The following is a 17,851-nucleotide window of genomic DNA, read 5'->3' on the forward strand; positions in this document are numbered from 1 at the left end:
CTTTTAAACAAAGAAACAATTATTGATTGCTTGTCAGAGAAGCCACAGATTCCCTGTGTATCCCAACCTCCTGTGCTGTGACTGTGGTGTCAGTCACTCTGAGTTCTCATGGGAAGCTCAGTTTGAGTTGTTGCTCTCCTGAAGACTGAGATGGCTCTAATGGGCACCCCTTTTGTTCTGTAGAGTATCATCCATACAACGCTCTCAACGTTCCTCTGCACAACAGGAGACATCAGGTAAAGGAAGGAGCAAGCTCTCAGGCTCAGCCATGCTGCACTGTTCCGCCAGGTGCAGTTAGTTGCTGGGGCCTCTGTTTGAGATGCTAGGCCACTGCTTTTGCTTATCCTTTTCTTTAAGCTGTATGAGTTGCTTTTATTGAATTCATGCTCTACTGATGTTCTAAATTTTTATTTAGTTTTTACATTAACTTATTTACTTGTTGGGGTGCTCACATGTGAGGTCTAGGGGCAAGTAGTGGGTGGGAGTCTGTTTCTTCCTTCCACTATATGGGTCCTGTGTATTGAACCATGATCATCATTGGGCATGGTGACATTGGTGGCAAACACCTTTACCCAGGGCTACTCCTGTTTTTTTTTTTTTTTTTTTGAGACAGGATCTCACTGTGTAGCTCTGCTGTCCTGGAACTCACTGTGTAGATCAGGCTGGCCTTAAACTCACAGAGATACCCCTGCCTCTGCCTCCCGAGTGCTGAAATTAAAGGCGTGTGCCACCACACCTGGCAGTACCGTGATTTTTGATATTTTTCTCATTTTACTACATTAGAACTGAATTATTGGATGCCTTACTGTTTGAACAAGGCTTCTGTGTTAGGGTAGTGGGCTTTGTACTCAAACAGCTGAGGCCACGTAGAAGAGGTGTATTTGCCAAAGCCATGGCTTCCTAATGTACTTGGACTGGAGGACGCTGAGATTCGAGTGGGAACAAATGAATGTAGACTGAGCCATCTCACTAAGGTTCAAGTGCTTTAAAACAATTGCTCCATAGTTGACTATGTGTCCTTTACATTTTGAAGCTGAAGATGCGGGATATAGCTGGGCAGGCCCTGGCTTTTGTTCAAGATCTCGTGCCGGCTCTTCTGAACTTTCACACCTATACAGAACAGAGGATTCAGATTTTTCCTGTGGATTCTGCCATAGACACTATATCACCTTTGAATCAGAAGGTGAGTACTCACGATGCCCTTTGTGGGCAGATGGGGAGAGCAGATAGGGAATATTTTTCAGCCTACTTCTCTGTATTAGCCAAGTATGGTGGGAGACATGGAAGAAGACATGGAAGAAGTCACAGTCTTCACCAAAACAGTATGGCGTTAAGAGATTAAAGCTAGGGGAGCTGTCAGGAGATGGAGAGTGAGCAGTGCAGGAAGTAATCAAATGTAATAAAATGAGGGAGGGAGGGAGAGAGAGCAAGTGAGTAGTTCAGACAGGCGCTGGCACTGCCACTGCGTGTGGAGTCAGTGGGGAGGGGAATCTTCGAAGATTCTCTTGTGGTTTGGAGTTTTGAAGGCTGAGTGAGACTTGAGTGTAGGAGGAGGGATGGTGTTTGTTTGTTTGTTTATTTATACTCCCTGAAGGAATTATGTGAGTAGAAATGGGAAGCAGGAAAGCATGATGGGTGGGGCTGAGCTTTGGGGAATGATGGAGAGTTAGTGTGCAGTGAGCTTCTGGAAGGTAAAGTCCCTGGAAGGGAGGGATGGGATGAAAGTTAGGAGAGCAATGTGGCTTTTTCTGAGGCCCTTGAAGCCAGCAAAGGCCGAGACCTTCCCGTTACAAGATTGAGGGTGTGCAGCTTTCTGACAGCAGTTGGCAGAATGGAAGTTTCTGGTTTATTGCCGGGAGCGCTAATCCTCCAGCATGTTTCTTTCTTGTCTGTAGTTACTATGAACCTGTCAATGGCCAAATGGCCAGTGCAGTCTGTCCACTCTTTCCTTCTGCTGAGGTGTCTTGTGGGAAACGGCAGAGCCAGTTGAGCGTGGCAGCTTTTTGGGGTCTGTGGGATTTAACTGAGATAGAAGAGGTTTGCGTGTTACTCTCTCCAGTCCCTCTGCTTTCTTCCAAAAGAGTTTGCCTTTGTACCCAGGTAATTCTAAAAAGGGTTTGAAGACATCTGCAAAATTTTATTTTATTATTGTTTTGTGTTTTTGAGACAGGGTTTCTCTGTGTAGCCCTGGCTGTCCTGGGACTAGTTTTGTAGACTAGGCTAGTCTCAAACTCACAGAAATCCACCTGCCTCTGCCTCCTGAGTGCTGGGATTAAAGGTGTGGGCCACCATCACCCTGTGAATATTTTTATGTAACTATAAAGCTAAAATACTAATGAGTATATTCGTTTTATTGAGTGGACAGTAAGCTACCCAGGACTCAGTAGTTTAAAAGAGCAGACATTGCCTGTTTCCTGGTTTCTGTGGTCAGGAATTCAGGGACCTCTTACCAAGGGAGTTTGCGGCTCCTGGCATCTCATAGGCTTCCATGCTCGATGTCACTGGGGCTGCAATCATCTGAAGGCCTCGCTGGCTGAGGTTTGTACTTCTGAGGTGGCTCACATGCCTGGTTCGTCGGTGCTGGATGGTGCCTGGGAGCCTGCCCCTCATGTGCCCTTCTCTTTAGGGCCATTGCATGATACCTGATGTCCCTTAGAGAGCTTGGCTGAGAAGATGTGGAAGCCATGGTCTTTTAGGACACTTGGCTAGTCTCGTTTGTCATGCCTGTTGTGTTATTGGTCACATAGACTAACCCTGAACAATATAAGTGGGTAGCATTCAAAGGCAAGAAGACATGGACATCACTGAGGTTAACTTGGAGGCCAGCTCACATACAAGGGAAGTTAAGGGGATCTTGATCTTGTTACCGATGTGTCTTCTTTCAGAGAACTTGATAATGTGACCTGTGGTCAGCTATGCTTTCCTACTTAGTCCCACTCTTCCTAGCTTTTTTTTTTTTTTGGTGCATAGTGTAGTATTTCTAGGGGTTGGATATACTCATGTCTACCGTTACTCAGAGTGCCTAGTAGGTAGCAAAGATTCAAGTTGGACTTCTTGGGACACATTCTAGCTGTGTCTCCCTGGGAGGTTTATTTAATCCCTCTGCTTTGAATTGGAGAGGGGCCTGCCCTTGTCACAGATATGCACAGGTAAGAAGTACCAGAATGCCTGGCGTGTAGTGTGCTCTTGGTAGAAGTTAGCCATTGCCATCCTTGTCCTTGTTTCTCAGCAATGCTTGGTTTTTATCCACTTTAGTGACTCCGCCAACCTATTGAGCCCTGTAAAAATAACTTTTGTTATTTTAATTTGTACAGAGCACCTCATTATTTTGAAGAATTCATGTATTTCTCAGTATTTCATCATCTGTGCTTTGGCCTATGGAAGTCCCTCTGAGTTTTCTACTAAGTCTGTAATACTGGAGGTTTGACAACCTTTTGCTAAAAGATGGCCAGAATGTGTAAACTGTTTCTAGACTCTTAAAGTAACTGGGAACTCATACTTTACAGCCATGGGCAGTGGAGCCCAGAGTGTGTGGGCTGCGCAGGACAGTATTACTATGTAGTTTCCATAGGGTCACCTTTATAGAAGGCGAGATAGTCCGTGTCTATGTGCAGAAGTTCAAACTTGAGCCATTAAGAGATACCTAGATGGCTGAGATGTTTTGTAACTGCATCTTACCCCTTTGCTTGGAAATTGTCTAGAATATAGTAGGACCCCCCTCCAGTGTTGGGGGACACCCCTCACATAGGCCAAACATACTGTATCACCCAGCTATAACCATATCCTCCTTACTCTGTTTGCATACTATTCCATCAGTGATGCTAATGAGTGTTTTAAAGGTCCTGGCATTTGTTAACCTTGAACAGTGTATACAGTAAAACAAGGAGCTGCCTTGTGGCCTTGGGTTGTGTCAGGAACGGTCTTTGCGGGACTGCAATGGGAGGCAGCTGAGTGCGGGAGTGTGGATGAGGGAACAGCTAGCTATAGATAATAAAGAAAGAGAAACAGAATAAAGATCAGGAAGGCAGATCAGTCAATACTGAAATGCCACGAGTTTATTTTTTGCCACTCTTATATACCATAACCAAAAAGGGCAATATAGAAGCATGTATATGGAACAAACTGACTTTTCTTCCTCAGTTATTCTAAGGGTTTAATAACCACATCTTAGTTCTAACTTCTTGTTCTCTAGCCTTGAGGTCAGGAGTAGCCAGCCATACCTCAGATTCAACTTCTCCTTCCCTAGCCTTGACAGTCAGGAGTAGCCACACCCCAGATTCAGGTCTGTTGTTACTTAGACTGAGACAGTCAAAACATCCATACCTTTGACCTTTAGGTCTTATGACTTGCTGACAGCTTTGAACTCTCTGCCCTTGTGCCAAGATGGAGTGCAGCCATCTGCATGGGCACTCACAGTCTTGAAAACTGAGGTGATGAAAGGTAATACAAAGTCCACCAACACTTCTGATTTTCTCCTGACTAGGAACCCTGCAGAGCAGCCGGTGCTCAGGGACCCTAACTCATTCAGCTCTTCGCTCTTTGAGGTGCTGCTGGCTGTCTCTCCATTTCCCCAGCGGCCAAGCTGTTCATTGTCACCCCTCTCTGCTTCTGTGACTTGGGATGGGGACCCACCTGGGAGTTTTATCTGGGGCTTTAGAGGGGTTTTCCAGAAACGTGTTCAGAAGAATGTTCAGTGAAAAGTCAGCGAGTCGTCCTGCCCCTGCTCATTTTCCATGGAATTAATTCAAGCTCTTCTTCTCCCATTCAGTTCTCCCAGTACCTTCATGAAAATGCGTCCTATGTCCGCCCCCTAGAGGAAGGGATGCTGCATTTATTCGAGAGTATTACTGAGGATACTGTCACTGTCCTGGTAACTAACTTCCCTCCTTGTTTCAATTCCGGGAAACACGGGTTCTTGTTGCCCAATAGCACCTTTAACTGTGGAATTATCTTTTTTATCCAGGAGACAACTGTGAAATTAAAGATGTTTTCAGATCACTTAACTTCCTATGTACGCTTCCTTAGGAAGATCCTTCCTTACCAGTTAAAAAGGTATTCATTCCCTGGAGGCCAGGGAGCTTGGGGAGCTGCGGGTGGGACCTGACCTGTTCTGGAGCTAATCAAACAGTAACAGGGCATCTTGTCTGTCTGGACTTTGTGTCTCGTGGCTGAGTAACATCAGTCAGCTGTGATTTCAGTAGCCCTCTTGTCTGCATAATCAGTGTTTTCAGTAACTGGGAGAAATATTTTGGTTTTATTCCTTTGTTGTTAATGTCTAGATGAGAGTTAGAATATTTGGCTTCTACATTTGAATCTTAATCCTTGAGTATCCTTAGAATGATATCTTTTTATTTTTATTATTGGATACTTATTTAAGTTATAAAATAGAATCTTTATCTGCTCTAGATCTTCTAGGCTATGTCACTCCACAACCTCTAACATTCCACCTTAAATATGCAGCATTAATATTTTTAATTCTACCTTAAATTTCTAGAAAGGCATAAAACTGTACTGGGAATATGATAAAATTGCTTGGAAGTTTTAATACTGTTTGTTTGTTTTGAGGCAATGTCTCACTATGTAGTCCTGGCTGGCATAGAGCTTGCTATGTAGATCAGGCAGACCTTGAATTTATAGAGAGCCACCTGCCTCAGCTTCTTGAGTACTGGGATTAAAGGGGTGGGGGTGCACATCTGGTTTTTCATGATTATATTTTAAAGCATTTGCTAAATCCTTTTTCCTAGTGGCAGATGCCCTTCCTTGTTGAGCTATCTTGCTAGCCTACCTTTTTCCAAATAGCCATTTTGAGCAGCTGGCCTGCTTGATAGAGTAATGGGAGCAGGTTGAGTAGAGCAGTCTTAATAAATGAGGAGACATGGAATGGGAGGGAATAGAGGAAATCCTGTTTTTTATGTTAAATCTTCTAGGGTTTGTTATCTTTTGTTTTGAGGGTAGGGACAGAGTTTGGCTAGCACAGTCTCACCTGAAGCTCACCATCCTGCCTCAGCCTTTTACTGGTGGGATTGCAGGCACACCACTCTGGGCATTTTTCTAGTCTTGTATGAATCTTTTTACTGGATTACTACAATTGTTAAATAAACATTATAGAGTCCTCCTCATTTTTTAAACTTTATAGTTAAGGTACCGACTTAAAGTTGAAAGTGGTAAAGTGTATTTTGTGATAATATTAAGTATTTATTTCTAAATTTGAGCCTATAGTAGCAGCAATACCAGTTTTTATTTAATTAATCAGGAATTAGTCAAATGGAATGTCTCCTATAAACGATTTAAGGATTTCCCCGGCACAGGTTCTGTGTGTGTGACTGAACTACCCAATGCATGTAGAGCAGAGGAAAGGCGAGGCAGATCTCAGGTTCTCAAGCCCACTCTCAGCTGCTGCAGCTGCTGCGTCGTCACTGACTGTGGTTCGTGGTCCTCAAAGCAGTTGTGCTCCTCCAACCCTGCGGAGCCAGCCCTTCCTCACATCTTTTCTTGGGGTTACATTCTTTTCTTACCAATTTTCATCCAAATCCATGGGGAAATGGGACAGTTTTGCTTTTGTTTCTGGGAACTATTTGACTTTAAAAGTCTTGTGAGAAGTCACAGTGAGAAACTGAGTGAGACCAATGTGCCTATTTTAAGAATTTTTAATATGGCCCAGAGAGATGGCTCAGTAGGTAGAGACTCCTGCTGTCAGGCCTGTTGAGATTCACTGGTGGAAGATGAGAACTGGCACCTACAGGTTTTCCTTTGACCCCCATGTCCACACTGTGGCACACGGACACATGCATACATCCATACAAATAAGTTTTTGGAGAAATGATTTTACTACTTAAAAAAATTATATTATTTTCATGCTCGAGAGGCAGCTCAGCTGTTAAGGGCACATTCTGTGCTTACAGAGCACCTACCTGGGTTTGATTTTTAGCATCCATATGGCAGCTCACAGCCATCTTTAACTCCAGCTCCAGGGGATACGATACCCTCTTCTGGGCTCCTCAGGAACCAGAGACACAAATGGCACGCAGGCATATCTACAAGCAAAAATAAATATATACATACATATATATATATATATATATATGTATGTATATATTTATATGTACATGAACGTAAAACATTTAGACACAAAAACAAATCTTTTATTTAAAAAGGAAAATAAGGTCTCCAGGATACTCACTTTTAAAACCCTGCTGTTCCTAGCCTAGAAGAAGAATGTGAATCTTCCCTTTGCACACCTGCACTGAAAGCCAGGAACCTGGAGCTATCCCAGGATGTGAAGCGGATGACAGCCGTGTTCGAGAAGTTGCAAACGTACATCACTCTCCTTGCCCTGCCAAGTAAGTAAGACTGCTGCTTGTGACACAACTTGAAGGACTCGAGAGGACAAGAAGCTGGAATAGGGACATGGTTTAGCTTTGGGGACTGAGCAGAGCATAAGATCTAGACTCAGAACCTGGAATTCAGTGAGCAGAGTTAATGGACTCCAGGAGTAAATGAGGTTGAATGTTGTGTTATGGAGTTAAGGTAAACTATTTGTCATTAACCATGCATTAAATATAATCCCCCTTCTCTTTTTTTAAGTGGAGAAGGGTGACTCATGAATGTTTGTGAGATGAACATAATAACCAGTTCACCACAGAAACTGCAGGGGGCATCGTGACCATTTGTTAGCAGCCACAGTGCATGGGAGCTTTTAAAGATGCTCATTGTTTTCCTCTCACCTAATTAGAGAGAAACACTTAAGAAATTGAATGAGCCTCAGTTTCAGGGATCTTTTTTAAAAAAAGAAACCCATGGTTTTAGGTAGGCCTGGTGTCAAACATCTGTGTTCTCAGAACTCAGGAAGCTGAGGCAAAGTATCCTAAGTTCAAGCTAGCCTGGACTGTAAAGAGAGGGAGGAAGGGAGGGAGGAAAGAGGGGTGAGGGAAGGAAGAAGGGAAGGGAGGGAGGAAGGCAGGACATTTTTTTTACAGCATATAAATGAGAGCATAAAAAAATACTTTGTTTTTGTCTTTTTATTCTCTGTTACCTACTGTACATTTTACCCATTTAGAGTCCAAACCAGTACTTATCCATGTACTCACACGAATGTGTGTGTGCCTGTAGCCCAGTCCACTTTTAACCATTTCCACCACCTGAAGAAACCCTGTATTCATTATGTAGCCGTTTCTTCCTAGTCTGCCATCCCTCCTGTCTTCAGCTCTAAGCAGCTACTTCTCTATTTCCTGTCTCCAGATTCATCAATGGAACTACTGCATGTAGTTTGGTGTTAGCTTGCTTTCAGGTAGTAAAGCTTACAAGACTGATGTATGTGTCCACACTCCATTCTTTTTATTGCGGTGTACTACTTTATTGCTTAGATGTACTGAATATTATATGTATGTCCACCAAAGATTTGGCCTGTTTGACTATTAAGAATAATGCTATAGATACTAATGTTTTCAGAGCCAGAGGCTTACATACTCTTGCTATTTCTCAGGCGTCAGCCTTGGGCATGTGCAGTCATCACACAGAAAACAGTTGTTTGAGGGTCCCTCCTTCACTCTCTCCTTCCTTCCTCAGACCCTGGTTTAAGCTCTTTTCATTGCTGGATAATTGCTCTGTGCTTTTCTGCAGGCCTTGGGACATACATTACATTAAATATAGACTCCTTTGGAGTTATAACATTTAACTAGCTGGTAGCATTTTTGAGGTTAGTGTTCTGACCCCAGGAGGGTTGTTTCTGTTCACAGCCTATAGTTTAGCTTATTGGATTGGCCACTTTCTCCTGTGCTTTCACTGGTTTCTTCTCTCTCTCTCTCTCTCTCTCTCTCTCTCTCTCTCTCTCTCTCTCTCTCTCTCTCTCGTCACAGTTGGAAATTCTCCATGTATTGCAAGTGAAATCATTTCCCTTGAGGAAAGGCTCAGAGCCTAAGGCTGCTTCTCTCTAGAGCTAAATCTCAGAGTCACGGTTCACATGTTGGGGACAGTTGTGTCACAGCAACATCAGGTCTTTTTAGCTTGCCTCTTCAGTGTGGAACTCACGTTGATAACCAAGGCAATGGTGACAAGGGCCACACAATCTCAGCAGTACTTGTTCAAGGCAGAGCCCTGTCTCAGAGGGGCTTAGGTGAGGGAACGAACCCCTCCCCACTTCTTGGCCGCACTCAATCAGAATTTAGCATCAGCAGCCAGTGGCTGGAAGATAGAGAGGGGCGGCTGTGTGCTGGGTGTCTGTTGAGAGTGGGGTTTCTGTTGCACCGAGCTAGCAAGAGGATATCTGTGCTCACTTAGCACAGACTTGGACTGTTCCTTCTGAGTTACTACTGATTTTCTTTTATTGTGTGTGAATTCACTATAGTGTTCTTGTGTGTGCACGTGTGCATGCCCAGGATATGTGTAGTTATGCATGTGTATGAGGGAATGGGGTGGAGGTCAGAAAACAACTTGTGGAAATCAGTTTTCTCTACTCTTCAGGGTTTCTGGGATTGGGTTTAGGTCCTCAGGCTCAATGACAAGTGCCTTCACCTGCTGAGCCATTTTACTGGCCGCCTTTTGGCTTCATAGTCATTAAAAATGTGTGCCTGGGAGATGTGCATCAGTTAGATGTGCCTGCATCCATTACCACCATTTGTGACTGTATCTGCAAAGGTTTGGAAAGCCATTATTTCTGACACATTGTAAGCAAACTCCATTCTCCCTGGTCTGCAGGACAGAGTGGGAGGGTGGGCAGTCAGCTCCAGGGAAATGCTCATAGGGCCTGTGATTGGCTCTTCTAGGCACTGAGCCAGATGGACTCCTTCGGGCAAACTACACATCCGTCTTAACAAATGTTGGCGCAGCTCTGCATGGGTTTCACGACGTCATGAAAGGTGAGCCTTGAAGTTTGTGAAAACCTTCAGTTTTCAGATCTGCCTGCACAGCATTGGGCATACATGGAAGTGCACAGCCCCGGCCTTCTGTTCTTCTGTCCACTTCACTGTGAAAATGAACACAGCACTGAAGGGAAGACCCTGTGCTCCATGCTTCACTGGACTTGACACAGGTGTGGGTGGAACCACACCAAACATGCTGTTTACAGGCACAAAATTTGTTACACCTGTCAAGGCTCAGGCATGAAGGAACTGAGGAAACGGAGGCCATTGTGTCTAGAAAGAGTATAGAGTACACCATTATCCTGTGACTGTTTATCTTTTTGAGACAGTCTCATTATGTAGTCTTGGCTACCTGGAACTCTATAGCTGCAGCTAGCCTGTGATCTTCCTACCTCTGTCTCTGCAATGCTGGAGTTGCAGTCATGTACCATCTGCCCAGTATTTCCCCAGCACCCTTTTTGTTTTTCTTTCTTTTTCTTTTGGTGTTGCTCAGTGCTGGTGATTGAACCCAGGACCTTGTACATTGTATTTAAGTGTTCTAACCCTGAGCTACATTCCAAGCTCATGTTTTGGTACTTAAAATGTCTGTTTTAAATCTGGCTTTGTTGAGCCTAACTTTAAGAAATAAAAGTATCAGAAGTGGTGGCAAACACCTTTAATTCCAGCACTCTGAGGCAGAGGCAAGAGGATCTCAGTTCTAGACTAGTCTACATAGATAGACCTTGTGTCAATAAAATAAAGGAACAAATACAAAGTATCTGTTTTAAGGTCTTGCCCAATTTTTATTTGGTTCTGTATTTTCAAGAACATAGCTGGTTAAAAGGCTGTGGGGGAGCTTTTTTTCCGAGACAGGGTTTCTCTGTGTAGCCCTGCTAGTCCTGGAACTCACTTAGACCAGACTGGCTTCGAACTCACAGAGCTCCGCCTCTGCCTCCCCAGCCTTAAGGCTTTTCTTAGGCTTCTTGAGTGATTCTGAGATGTAATCAGTCTATAGCTCTGTATTCTTTCTAGATGCCCTGCCCTTTCTCCCTTCTCAACTATGGGGAAGGGGGAAGATGTAGGAGCTGTTTGAAGAGCATCAGCTCAGAGGCCTGGATGGATGGTTCACTGTACTGTTGACAATATATATAACCCTTATAATGTGTAGGAGGTATAATTAATGCTTTCCTCAAGATTGGCATCTCATAATATCTTTATTTTATTTATATTGCTGTTCCAATCCAGCAGTTACATCCAAGGACCCTAAAAAGATTTAAAAACATTAGCTTGCTTTGTTTGTGTATTTTCTGAGGTCAAGATGCTGCTGAGTGGTCCGGGGCAAAGCATGTTATTTTTCTTGTTTGGCAAGAGCTGACAGACTGGGAGAGTTGGGGCCTCCCTGGCCCTCTGTGCTGCTACTTCTTTCTTTTCTTTCTACTTGTTTCTCCTCTTTCTTTTAGTGTACCAAATAATGGGTTTCATTATGACATTTTCAAACTTGTTTCTGCTCTTGAAAATGGACATAAAAAGAAAAGTGGGAAACATGAAGGATGCTGGGAAGTGATTACAGGGCCTGGTTGCTTGGGTTACAGTTTCTGTCTGCTTACCTAGCTTGGGTAAGCTAGGTAATTATAAGCTTGCACCACAATGCCTATTGGAACCTTGTTTTTTGTTCTAAGATTTATTTATTTGTTATATATACAGTGTTCTGCCTGCATGCCAGAAAAGGGCACCACATCTCATTATGGATGGCTGTGAGCTACCATGTGGTTGCTGGGAATTGAGCTCAAGACCTCTGGAAGAGCACCCAGTGCTCTAAACCTCTGAGCTATCTCTCCAGCCCCTGGAACCTTGTTTTTTAAGACACCTTTTGTGGCAACTCTACCCTCCTGCTTTTCCATGAATAATAATTGCTTGGTCTAATTTAGACACAGGGAGGAAAGTCCAGGTAGATTGTTTGGAAGGTTGTTAGTGTAAAAAGATAGCATGGGAGTTGTCTTAGCCAGGGTTTCTATCACTGTGAAGAGACACCATGACCATGGCAACCCTTATAAAGGAAAATGTTTAACTGGGGTGGTTCGCTTACAGTTCAGTGGTTTAGTCCATTGTCATCATGGTGGGGCATGGCAGCATGCAGGCAGACATGGTGCTGGAGAAGTGGCTGAGAGTCCTCCATCTTGATCTGCAGTGAACAGGAAGTGAATGGAGACACTGGGTGTGGCTTGATCATAAGAGATCTCAAAGCCTGCCCCCACAGTGACACAGTGCCTCCAACAAGACCACACCTATTAATAGTGCCATCCCTTGGGGGAGGGGGCATTTTCTTTCAAACTACCACAGGAGTTATCAAAATGTGTGTGTGTGTGTTATAATTTACCTATTATTTTATGTGCATTGTTGTTTTGCCTATATGCGTGTCTGTGTGAGGATGTCAGTTCTTGGAATTACAGACAGGTGTGAGCTGCCATGTGGATGCTGGAAATGAACCCAGGTCCTCTGGAAGAGTAGTCAGTGCTCTTAACCACTGAGCCATCTCTTCAGCCCCCAAAATGTATGTTTTATATGGAATTAAAATGTAATTGAGGGCCAGCAAGATGGCTCAGTGGGTTAAATGTTCATCACCAGGACTGACCACCAGAGTTTGATTCCTAAGACCCACATGGTAATAGGAGACAACTGACTACTGCTTTAGGCAGTCAACTGATCTCCACATACATGCTGTGGCATGCCTGAGTCCACACAGACACACACGAATGCAGGTGCAAACACACATGTGCACACATACACATACACACACATGCATGTGCATGTGCACGCACATACAGACACATATGCTCATACACACATGCACACACACATGCTCATATAGACATGCATGCATGCACACACATGCTCTGCTTGCTGATGCAGCACAGCCCTGATACTTGGGATCATTGCTCTCAAATGCTCTTAATAAACCTAACCTGGAAGTCTAGTTGTGTGAATGGAGCAGGCTGGCTAGTTGCTTGCACCCTGTGTGTAAATAGTAATGTTTGTATCTCATCTCATCTTTTTTTTTTTTTTTAATAGACCTTTCCAAACACTACAGTCAGAAGGCTGCCATAGAGCATGAGCTTCCAACAGCAACTCAGAAGCTGGTGACGACAAATGACTGTGTCCTTTCCTCAGCAGTGGCATTAACAAATGGAGCAGGGAAGGTAACTGTGCTCGGCTGACCCCAACTGAAATTCAGCTCTTTAATGTGCTCCTTTGAAAACAGTGACCTGAAAATTGACCATAAAAGGAGCGTGGAATATAAGGCCCGTATATGTGTGTGTGTGTGTGTGTGTTTGTGTTTGTGTGTGTGTGTGTGTGTCAGGGTGGAGTCTAAGGTGGAACCAGGGCCTGTGCATTGTAGGCAGACACTCTGCCATTGTGTTGCACCCCCAAACCTTAAGGTCTCCCTTTTTAAAACAGTAGCTTACTTTTCTTTACCATTACTCAACACTGCCTGCACCCTCAGTTTTCTTCAGCTGAATCGTCTACATTTGAACACTGATAGTGGCCATTCAGTGTTACAGTGAATCTGTTGTTCACTCACTGTTTCTTTAAGCCGTCTAAAGTATTTTTCAGTTTTTTATTTTACATAAAAAGCAGTGGGTTTCCTTATATTTCTTACACATCTGCCATTTTACTTTGCTTGTATTCACCCCCCATCTCTCTTCCTCTTTCAGTAATGTTTTCCCTCCCCTTAAACAGTTCTCTTCTGGCTTTCATGATACAGAAAAGTAAACACACACGCATGCACGCACTCACGCGCGCGCGCGCACACACACACACACACACACACACACACACACACACACACTTTGTAGTCCAATAGTTTTGAGTACTATTTTATAAAAGAATATCTTCTTTTTATTAGGCGGTGAGTGTTCATGCTGTGGCTGGCATACCTGGAAAGGTCAGGGGACAGCTTGTGGGAGTGAGACTTCCCTTCTACCCTCAGGACCCTGGAGGTTGAACTCTGTTCATCAGGGTTGGCACGAAACCCCTTCACCCCTGAGCCATCTACCTAGCCCTCAGCACTAATTTTATTGAATACTCCCTGTATTAGATAGTTTCCTTGTCTGTGACCAAATGGCTTACAGAAACAATTAAGTGGAGAGGAGGTTTATTTTTTAATTATTTCTTTTGCAATTATAATATAATCACATTATTTCTCTTTTTCTTCCCTCTAAACCCTGTTATATACCACTCTTTGCCCTCTTTCACATTATAGCCTCCTTTTCATTAATTATTGTTACATGCATATATCTCTCCAAGTATAACCTACTTATAAAGTAGAGTAAGGTAGAAAAGACCAGTTGCTAGATACTGATTTATTGATTTTTTTTTTTTTTTTTTTTTTTAAAGCATTGCTTGTACTTGCTACCTGGGACAGAGTGACCTGGAGAAATAGCTGAAACAGTGGTGGTTGTCCTTAGCAACCTGCCGACAGCCATGTATACTTCTGTATACACCCCACTCTGTGCTTTTAGAGTAGAAAATGAGAATGCAAACTGGACTTGGGACTGAAGCCTTTCAGGGACTGTCCTGGCCTCAGTCCACTGGTGATGATATCTCGTCTCTCCACTCTCAATGGTGTCAGGGTACTTACTCCAGGAAGTTACCCGCAACACTCAGTCTGTATAGTGTTACTCGTGTGTGTGTGTGTGTGTGTGTGTGTGTGTGTGTGTGTGTGTGTGTTCAGGGGTGACCATTTGGTATTGGATGACCAACTGGAGTGCTCTTCCCTAGGGAGGATCATCTCTCCCCCTCTGAGCACTCCTCAGTTGCCTGTAGTTCTTTGTGTAGGGTTCTTAAGCCTCATGAGCTTTCCGTGTGTGTTTTGGAATGTCGGATGTTGTATTTGGCTCATGGTTTGAGGTGATTTATTTACTATGTTAGAGAAGGTGAGGTGCATCCCTGACAGTGAGCATGTGACAGGGAACATCACATCTACGGTCAGGAGGCAGGAGACCTGTAGGCTGTACCATGAGCAAGACCCAAACTCCACCAGCTGTGACTAAATGTTCAGTCATGTGGACCATATAGTACCTAACCTTGAGCTTACTTGATAGTGTAAAAAGCTGATAAAAAGTAAAACATGTAGATGATTAGAGTTTGATTGCTTAGTTCTGAGCAATGTTTGTCAAGGCAGAACACTTACTTTCTCATACTTACAAAGATAGAACACTGGCAGTGTATCCAGAACTTCTTTTTGTAGCAAGGACATTTAGGCAGATATTTTCTTTATATCACCACTTCATATAGCACTATAGAATTCAAAATCATTGCTCAGCAAAATTTTTATTTCATTGGTTCTTTGTAGCTGTTACATAGACTTAACAAATGATAAATCTGCAAATAACAAGAATCTGCGTTTTTAGTCTTATTGTCTGTTCTATTTATAATTAACAAGTTAAGATTTTACAGAACTAAGTATAGATAGACTACTTATTTAAGGGGCTTATGTCATATCCATCCTGTCGGAATATGAGATGTTCTAAGTTAACATTAAAAATATCCAAACATAGATATCTTGAGGTCAGTACAGAAGTTATAGTTAATGAGAAACACCTACAGCTGGGTATGGAAATGCCTTTAATCTCAGCAGTTTGAGGACAGAGGAAGGAGGGTCTTCATGAGGTTAAGGCTAGCCTGGTCTACAGAGAGAGAGTTCTAGGCCAACCAAAGCTACATAGTGAGAACCTGTCTCAAAAAAGAAAGTCAGTCAATCACCAACAGAGGGACAAAAAGTAAACAGAGCGGGCATGTCTGGAGTCACCTGGTGTTTACTGGGTGTCTTCTTCCTATCATAATTTTGAAGGTATTTGCAAGTAAATAGGTGCATGCTTTGGGGCAGGTGTTGAAATTTCACTTCCATTCAAACTGCTCTGAGACTGTCTTAGTCACTGTTTGATTGCTGTGATGAAACACCATGGCAACTTAGAAAGCATTTAACTGGGGGCTTGCTCACAGTTTCAGAGGGTTACATGGTGGTAGACAGGCAGGTATGGTACTGGAGCAATAGCTGATAGTTCACATTTGATCTGAAAGTTGCAGGTGGACAGAGACTGGACCTGGCACAGGCTTTTGAAACCACAGAGTCTACCCCTGGCAATACTCCTCCTCCAACAAGTCCACACTTCTCCAACAGGGCCACACCTCCTCATCCTTCCCAAATAGTTCCTCTAACTGGGAACCAAATAGTCAGACTTAAGAGCCTATGGGGGCTGTTCTCACTCAAACCACAGCAGAGCCATTAGGTAGATATTTTAGATCACTGTTGGAAAATAGAATGTTTTCTTGTCATGCTGTGTTTAGATTGCATCTTTCTTCAGCAACAACATGGACTACTTCATTGCTTCACTGAGCTATGGGCCCAAGACAGCCAGTGGATTCATTAGTCCCGTTTCAGCTGAATGCATGCTCCAGTACAAGAAGAAAGCTGCTGCCTACATGAGGGCTTTGAGAAAGGTTTGTGGCCTCTGCTTATAGCTGTTTGTGTACTTACTTTACCTTTGTTCATCTTGTGTTGGGTGGTATGTCTTGTCTCTTTTGCTTTTGGAACCCTGGAAACATTCACAGACTTTCAATCAGTAGTTCCCTTCCTGAGAATCAGTCGTAAAGGCATCAGTTAGACAACTCTGGGGCACCAGGTAGCTTTGTGCATGGCCAGGGCAGCCCCCGAGAAGAGATGGAATGGAGAACTATAAGCCATGCAAACTTGTGGTTTTAAACATTGGACTTCTTAGTGGTCTACACATGTGCCTAAAAGATGTTTACAAGGGCCACAGCAGTGTTACTGTAACATTGGAAAATCAGAATTGGCCTCTCAGTGCTCATCAGTCAAAGCCTACATGCACCATGGAGCATCCATAGTTTAAAGCTCTGTTCTCCATTCAAGTAGGAATACAGAGGGCACCACATACAGAGTGACAAACAGATCACTAAAACATTCTGAATGCAAAAAGCAAGTTGTACAGTGAAACAGGTTTGAGAAAATAATGACAAGGGATTTTATACAATATACATAGATTTATAGAGATGCCTATAAATGTGCAAAGGGCCCAGGAATACAATCAGTTATGATTACCCCTGAATTGAACCTAAAACTAGTGTTCTACTTTAACAATGTATGTGTTTTGTAGTTGAAACTCTAAAACACAAACTAATCTCACTACATGCAGCACTGCATATAACAACAGTCTACACACTCACCAGCAGTGAAGCAAACATTACATGTTCATGGAATGGAAAACTCAATAGACATTAGGAGAGTGACCATCATGAAGGGATAGTGTCACATGCCTGCCATCATTAATGGCTTATATCATACATATGTATTATATGTATAAATATATATGGAACACACACAAGGCATTAGGAGGGTAAGAGCTTCTAAAATAATATATTCAAACAGGAGATACGTTTAGGTTTCCTTGTCTCTGTGTGCGCATGTACTACAGTCAGTTTTTTGCATTTAGACTCAGTCTAACAAAGGGAAGAGTCACATGTGAGTGGTAAGATTGGGAGTAAAATAAGGCATTGCTGCATTTTCTGATTTTTTTTTCAGTGACCACGTATTCTTACTATATTTAGAAAAAAATAAATATATTTCATTTTTTTTCTACTCCTGCAAGTTCAGTGTTCCAGACTACACTCAAGACAGTCACATGTTTATACATAAGCTCGGTATTTGTGTGGCTCAGATAGCAGTTTCTTATTGTTGGTTTAATGTGCATGTCTCCTTTGACTGGTCAGGTAGGGTAGATTTTCATGTTTACTATTTGTTCTAGCTGCTCTCTGTTGAAGTCTATTTTAAAATAAATATTCCTAGCTATAATTGAAAGAGTTCCTTATATATTCAGAGATTTAAAGAATATTTTTAATTTGTCCTTTAACAGTTTCATTATGTATATGCATAGGTATATAATGAGTCAAGAACATATCCATCTCTACCTCTCCTGGATACCCAATGTTAAGAATTT

General features: G+C 42.9%; 1 protein-coding gene across 2 annotated transcripts in view; it reads left to right on the plus strand.

Annotated features, from left to right (window-relative positions):
• The window catches only part of Ppp1r21 (protein phosphatase 1 regulatory subunit 21), a 59,642-nt gene that overhangs the window by 21,682 nt on the left and 20,109 nt on the right, over positions 1–17,851 (plus strand). For both annotated transcript variants that reach the window (XM_051175239.1, XM_051175240.1), the window contains exons 8-15: positions 184–236; positions 1,034–1,183; positions 4,769–4,870; positions 4,964–5,052; positions 7,204–7,340; positions 9,762–9,854; positions 12,906–13,033; positions 16,185–16,337. In XM_051175239.1, the coding sequence (XP_051031196.1) occupies positions 184–236; positions 1,034–1,183; positions 4,769–4,870; positions 4,964–5,052; positions 7,204–7,340; positions 9,762–9,854; positions 12,906–13,033; positions 16,185–16,337 (905 nt within the window). The remainder of the gene's footprint in view (positions 1–183; positions 237–1,033; positions 1,184–4,768; positions 4,871–4,963; positions 5,053–7,203; positions 7,341–9,761; positions 9,855–12,905; positions 13,034–16,184; positions 16,338–17,851) is intronic.

The sequence above is a fragment of the Phodopus roborovskii genome, unplaced genomic scaffold (genome assembly GCF_943737965.1).
Source record: "Phodopus roborovskii unplaced genomic scaffold, PHOROB, whole genome shotgun sequence".
Taxonomy (NCBI): domain Eukaryota; kingdom Metazoa; phylum Chordata; class Mammalia; order Rodentia; family Cricetidae; genus Phodopus; species Phodopus roborovskii.